Source organism: Populus euphratica, unplaced genomic scaffold, assembly GCF_000495115.2.
Source record: "Populus euphratica unplaced genomic scaffold, PopEup_1.0 scaffold201.1, whole genome shotgun sequence".
NCBI classification, from domain to species: Eukaryota; Viridiplantae; Streptophyta; class Magnoliopsida; order Malpighiales; family Salicaceae; genus Populus; species Populus euphratica.
The window spans coordinates 390899-398105 of NW_011500084.1; the positions used below are offsets into that span (position 1 = coordinate 390899).

Consider the following 7207-nt stretch of genomic DNA (forward strand, 5'->3'; position numbering starts at 1 on the left):
TTCATTTTGGTAGTTAGTCAGAATTTTCATCTTCATCGTCATTAATTGAATTCTCATCACCTTCATCGCAATCTTTAATATGAATATTATCTTCTTCATCGACAGTTGCTTGTCCGCTAGAGCTTAAAACAAAATTCAACTCCTCTGCGTCAACATTAACAAGACTATCATCGAAGACAAGAAAATTTGAATTTTCTTCCAATTCAATCGAAGGAGCAACTCGATATGGTTCAACCACCTCACTAACTGAAAGACTTCATCTCGCACACTTGTATCTTCGTTCTCATCGTGAACAACCTCGACACGACCCCAAGGTTGTGTTTTTAAAATGGACAACCAATCCACTCTTGATCAATCCTTTCTAAATGAAGGGGTGTATGTGTAATAAACTTATTGACATTGCTTTGCAAGAACAAAGACATTGTTTATGTTGTGGAGTCTAGCTTTTGAATTGCTTTTGACCAGACCATAGTGCGAATCAACTCTGATTCCTCTGTCAGTGGTGTCATACCAATAGCATTTGAATAAAAACATTCTATTCTGCTCGTTATGATATTGTAGTTCGACGACCTCTTATAATCTACCACAGTAGTCAACTTCTAACTCACTATTAGTGGATCCCTTAACACAAACACCGCTATTGTATATCTTTATTCCGTGCCCATATTCTTCAGTATGGAAAACATATCCATTGACAAAATACCCGTTGTAGCACTTACATTTTCTTTCAGGCCCCAAGCTTAGTGAAAACAATGACTTAGGTGCACTCCTTCCCATTTGATAAACCTTGTATGTAATGTACATTAATAAATAGTAAATGAACGAGAATCTCGTAATGACATGCATACATATAGTAATTTTGCAAGTTAGAATGAGTTTGTGATAGTGCTTACATGTGTTCTTAACCACGTGGCAAACTGCTCATCTTGTAATTGAAAGATCTGGGATTCGGTCAGCTGTGAATTATTGGAGAGCAAATATTGTCGATGTTGCCTGCAAGTGATAATGAGTGTATGATATTACAATATATAATTAACCGTATATTACTAATAAAGTTTAATTAGTATAAACTTACTAAATAAAAGGTTTCAACCCATCACAGTTAAATAGAACGTAGTTGTGTGCTTGTTTGAACTCTATTTCCATCAAATATCTTTCTCTTACGATATTTTTAGGTATGGGTCGTCTAGTATTGGAGAATATTGATAAGTTCCCACTAGAAGGCACTTCACCGCCATCATCATGCCGGGAAACGAGATTGATTCTCATTCTTAGATGAGGTTCAAAATAGTACAAGATAAATGTTGAGATCTCCTCAACAATATAGGCCTCACATATCGAAGTCTCAATATGCACCTTGTTCTTAACCTTTTTCTTGAGATTAAACAAGTACCTGCATTGAAATATTAATCAAGTATTTTCAATTAAGAAAAACATATAAAATACTTTTATATATGAATTACATTGCAATTGTAATATCTAACCGTTTGAATGGGTACATTCATCTATGTTGGACTGGTCGTTCGAATGGGTACATCCATCTATATTGGATCGGTCCTCCAACTTTTGCCTTGAACGGTAGATGTATAGGGAAATGCTCTATTGAGTCAAAAAATGATGGAGAGAATATCATCTCAACTTTGCATAGTGTTTTGATGATATTCATTTGAAGCCTCTCAATGTGATCAACATTCAACTTGCTGGAGCATATAGCTCTGAAGAAATGACTAGTCTCCATGAGTGCATCCCATATTCCTTTTGGCAACAAATCATGAAAAGCTAATGGGATGAGTGTTTGCATAAACACGTGGTAGTCATGACTCTTCATTCCATATAATCTACAGTCCTCTACATTAACCAATCGTGATATGTTCAATGCATGTCCATCCAAAAAATGCAGACTTTTAAGCCATTTGTAGACTAGTAGTTGTGCGTTTTTCTCTAACACGAAGCTTGCTCTTGGTTTTGCAACCCGTGACTCATCATAAACCAACTCTATATTTTTACGGTTATAGTATAAAGCTATATCCAATCTAGCCTTGATGTTGTCCTTTGTCTTCCCTTCACTTCCATGACGGTGTTGAAAATGTTCTTAAACATGTTCTTTTTTATGTGTATGACGTCAAGGTTAAGGCGGAGCAGATTGGTCTTCCAATAAGGAAGCTCCTAAAATATACTTCGCTTTACCTAATTATGGGTCAAACCAAAACTAGGAAACTTTTGCTTACCTGATTGTAGGCCAAACACAATGTCACTATACTCTGAGACAACATATTACAATTCTTCACTAGAAAGACGCAGGGATGCAACATCTCTTTCAACTCTACTAACAAAGAAATCTTTTCTGTTCTTTCTATACCTGTGATTAAGTTCTTTCTATACCTGTGATTAAGTTTTGCTTCCATTTGCTAGCGTGAATGCCTTGTTGTTTTCCATACAGTATAGACATGCGAGTTTCCCATGCGTGCTCCAACCAAAAAGCATTCCATAAGCTGGAAAATCATTGATAGTCCACATCAAAGCCGCCCTCATAAGGAAATTTTGTTTCCTCGATATATCATAAGTTAGAGCTCTAGAGGACCACAATTGCGCCAACTCATCAATCAACGGTCGAAGACAAACATCTATATTCCATCCCAGGCTGCTTGGACCAGGTATGACAGTAGATAAAAACATGAACTCCAGCCTCATGCACATTCCTGGTGGCAATTTATAAAATGTAAGTATGACCGGTCAACAAGAATAAGGAGCAACAAATGACCCAAATGGGTTGAATCCGTCTGTACACAACCCAAGACGCACATTCTTTAATTCAGCTGAAAAGTGAGGATGAACACTGTTAAAGCATTTCCATGCTTCGCTGTCAGAAGGATGAACCATCACTCCATCAACCACATGGTGTGCTTGGTGCCATGCCATGTGCTTAGTAGTCCTTGGTGACATGAATAACCTCTGCAGTTTAGGTGTGATCGGGAAGTATCTAAGTTTTTTATATGCCACTAGAGTCTTTCCCCTGCCAGTTCTAGGTTTGTAACGGGAATGCCCGCATTTCATGCACTCGGTCATCTCAACATTTTCAAGGTAGTATAACATGCAGAAGTTAGGGCACATGTCAATTTTCTGGTATCCTAAACCGAGGGGTTTCATCATGGACTTCACAGCATTGAAGTTCTCTTTTAGCTTGTTCTCTTTAGGTAAAATGCTTCTTGCCCATTCAATAATCTTGTCATACCCGACCTCACTTAACCCATGCTCTGACTTGATGGTGAACACCTGTGTTACGACCAATAATTTACTGTGGTTTGTGTAGCCATCCTATAATGGTTCATCAGAATCTTTCAACAAATCAAAAAACCTAGCTGCATCTACATTAGGTTCTTCTTCTACTATTGGACATTGATTGACATTACCTTGATTCATTCTCATTGCATCCATAACCATGTTTCTGTAAGGATTAGTGTTGTCATTCTCGTTGCTAGCACTAGAAGTAGACCCAACCACCGTTTCGTCCATTCTCCTCTCACTAACATATACTTCTCCATGTGCATATCAACACTAGTAATTCTCCATAAACCCTTTGTGTAGAAGATGCATTATTACAATATCTGGATGCAGATACTTTTTATTTTGACACTTCCTGCATGGATACCTAATACCGCCTCTAGTAAAATTTATAGGGATAAATGTTGCAAAATTAATAAAACCCTAAACCCCGTTACAATAATCCATTCTCCGCAATCCTTAGGGTGAATCTCGATACATCCATGAACGATCATCCATGATTTATATCGAACCTTTATAAAATTATGATGACATAATGTATTAATTAACTAAGTTAAGTAAATAAACTTGCAAAAATATTACTTTACCTCGAGATTATCCAACAAACCAATCACAACTTCTCATAAATATTAAAAATTCATTATCATTTATCAATGTCCATACAAATTAAAATATATAAATTTACAGATAAATTACCACTTTGCAATACCATTGACAAAACTTTAAACAGATCCAATAAGTAAGCTATTAATTATTTCAAAACAGCACATGTACTTCGGTAGTTCCATAAAGTTTTAACAATTTATAAACAAATACAATCTTACAAAATCTAAAACAAACCATAACAGGTATAGAATTATACATTCATATACTACAAGTTTGTTTGACAAATAACAATAAAACATGTACATTTGCTAACAAAATACATATACTAAAAAAACAATAAAATTGACATTTAATTAAATGTTAAGATTTAAAAAGAAAGAATTACTTACAAAAATTGATAAAATTCATCGGTAAATCAAAACATGGATGCTATGACCACAAAACTTCAAGAAATATAACTTGTTGTGCTGATATGAGGGAGATTTTTGTTTGGGGGGGTAGGGGGCTGGTTGTTTGCAGATGGGGAGAGTTGGGATTATGAAGAAGAAGGAGAAATAGGGGAGGAGAGGGTCAGCAGCGTGTACATATATTAACTTTTCCTGATGGTTTCATAGACAAAAAATCCGTCGGTGAAACCATCGATGATTCTGATGGTACAATCGACACGTCACTGTACGGATTTGCCATTTCAAATCCGTCGGTGAATCTATCAACAATATAAATGGTGGTCACCGTACGACCTGTCTTTTTTAATCCGTCGGTGATTCCGTCTGAAAAAATAACTCGCCAAAATCTCCACGTCAGTGACCCGTTTTTTTTACGACGGTGACGTTTCCGTCTGTAATTCAGACGGTAACTATCGACGGAAAATTACTGTCGATGATTACCGATTGAATTACGGACGGAATATAACCATCGGTAATTTCAACCTCAAATTACCTACAAAATTATTCCGTCGGTAAATCCGTTGTTATTTAGCGAATTTCTAGTAGTGTTACTGGGGGACTAGTGAATGGTGAGCTCAACAAATCACTGAAGCTTGGGGCATTGCGGAGAAGTCGGACTAGGTGGGACCAATTGGTGGTGGCGTACGGTACCCACGCGGCGCCATTATTTCAGCACTTTCAGAATTTTTGAGCATTGTTCCTTGGTTTTCAACAATTTTTCTAGATTAATTTATGAATTTCAGAAGGTTTATTTTATAAATTATAAATGTTTAATGTGTGCGTGTTTGAAGTAGAATTAGAATTTTTAGTGTTTCATGAACATGTGTATTTTTAGTGCTTTATGGTAAAGATAGCATAATTACATAAAAATAAAGCAGAATTTTTAGTAAATGAAGAGAGAAGGATCAATTATACTCTTTTGTTAATGAATTCTTTCACATTGTTACATAACTTTATATCAATTTATAGTTGGAAAACGTGAACAAGCTTCTAGCCTGAATGCTAACCAACTTTCTTAACTGTATAACAATACTAACAATATTTTAACCACTTGACCCTTTAATCTCTTGACATGTGGCAAAACTAGGTCGTTTGGTATCTTTACACCTTTGCACTCTTCAGTGTGGTTAAAAGATGCTCCCCCAAGATTCAATTGTTTCTTTGGCTGCTTGTTCAGGATAAAGTATGCATGCACTCATGATTTCTTGTTTCAGCGTGATTTGCTTTAACTTCATGCAACTTTTCTTTACTTGTATTGTTTGGAGTCTGTGGCTTCATCAGAATGATGTAATCTTTAACGATGCCACTCCAGATCTTCATGGTTGCTTCTACTTGATTCTTCACAGGCTTTCCTTATGGTTGAAGATTGATAGAAACACTTTTGCTTACACCAGAATGGATCTAGGGATCAGCTCTGATGGGATCAAGTTCTGGGATAACAGAATAACTCACAGTTGATCACTTTTACCATTTTTCCTTTGTTTGGTCTCTGTTCCCTTTCTTTCGTTGCAGCAGCCGGTCTTTTATGGCTTCTTTTGTTCTTCTTTCTGTTGTTGTCTTTTTCCGACTTCTTTGGCTATCTTCCCAGAAATTAATAAAATCTCGACTATTATCTAAAAAAAAATCGGGAGGATATACACTAACTAGTGCCAGCAAGTTGACCGTGAACTAGCAAAAGAAAAAACATAGTCTAAAATACAAAAGAAAAGGCTCAAGCATTAAAGTCTAAATCAAAACTTGTTTAAGCTGCAAATAGAAGGGTCGTTATGTATTCGTCCAATTCAGTAGACCTTTTTCTAAATAATAGTCGAGATTTTATTAACTTTTGGCTAATAAGAAGATAGCCGAAGAAGTAGCGAAAAAAGGCAACAACAGAAAGAAGAAAAAATAGAAGCCATAAAAGCACTCTCCACTTACGGCCTCATGATTGACTACTATCAGAAAGGAAAATGGGATCTCATGATTGACTACTATCAGAAACATTCCGAATATTTGCACTCTCCACTTACGGCCTCTAAGGAGACTGCATTTCATATGGCTGTGTGCAGCAAACAAGAGCAACCACTTAAAGATTTACTGGAAATCATGACGACAAGCGAATTACCTTTAACTGAGACAGAATTTCTCAAGAAAACAAATTTGGAAATACGGTTCTTCACGAAGCAACCATCTATGGCAATAATAAGGCTGTAAAACTCTTGGTAGAACGTTGTCCCGAGCTGCTTTCGGTTCCAAATGAGTTCGGTGAAACCCCATTGTTTACAGCTGCCGGATTTGCTGAGACAGAAATAGTGGAGTTTTTAATCAGATCCAAACCAGGACAACGCGTGGATGATGATGGCCTCCTATTACCAATTCACCGCCAGAGAACGGTAGATAGCATGTCCATCCTTAGCGCTGCTATCATAGGGCAAAACTTTGGTAACAATTTCTCTCTGTATTGAATTTTCAAATTTAAAACTATGCATATATAAGATATTGTATAATTTTTGTCTTCCTAATCCCATGAATGCAGAAGCAGCTTTACTGTTGCTAGAACTGGATAGATCGCTCGCCAGCTTGAAGGACAAAAAATCAAATATCTACTCTTCAACTTCTAGCCGAAATGCCAGCTGCTTTTTTGACAGTGAATTTCCCATGGGCGTATTTGAAAGACTCATCTACTATTGTATGACTTTTTTCTGTGTCATCGTTAACATTTCTTTCCATTTCATAAAAATGGCTAGCTCTCATCCATGTTTAATTTCATTCCCTTTCGCATGAGCATGATGTAGGATGTTGGCTAGAAGGAATCTGGAACCAGAAAAACAAGCGTGTATTTGCTTTGAGATTCGCCAAAAGCCTAGTAGAGAAAGATGACTCATATGAGTTAG

General features: G+C 36.5%; 1 protein-coding gene across 1 annotated transcript; it reads left to right on the forward strand.

The window, feature by feature from the left end:
• Positions 1–6257: 6257 nt before the first annotated feature.
• On the forward strand, positions 6258–6977 carry LOC105108923 (uncharacterized; the record flags this gene model as incomplete). The annotated part of the gene is made up of 3 exons (XM_011003426.1): positions 6258–6376; positions 6454–6755; positions 6850–6977. Coding segments are annotated over exons 1-3 (549 nt in total), but the record flags the coding sequence as incomplete, so codon positions are not given.
• Positions 6978–7207: the final 230 nt, after the last annotated feature.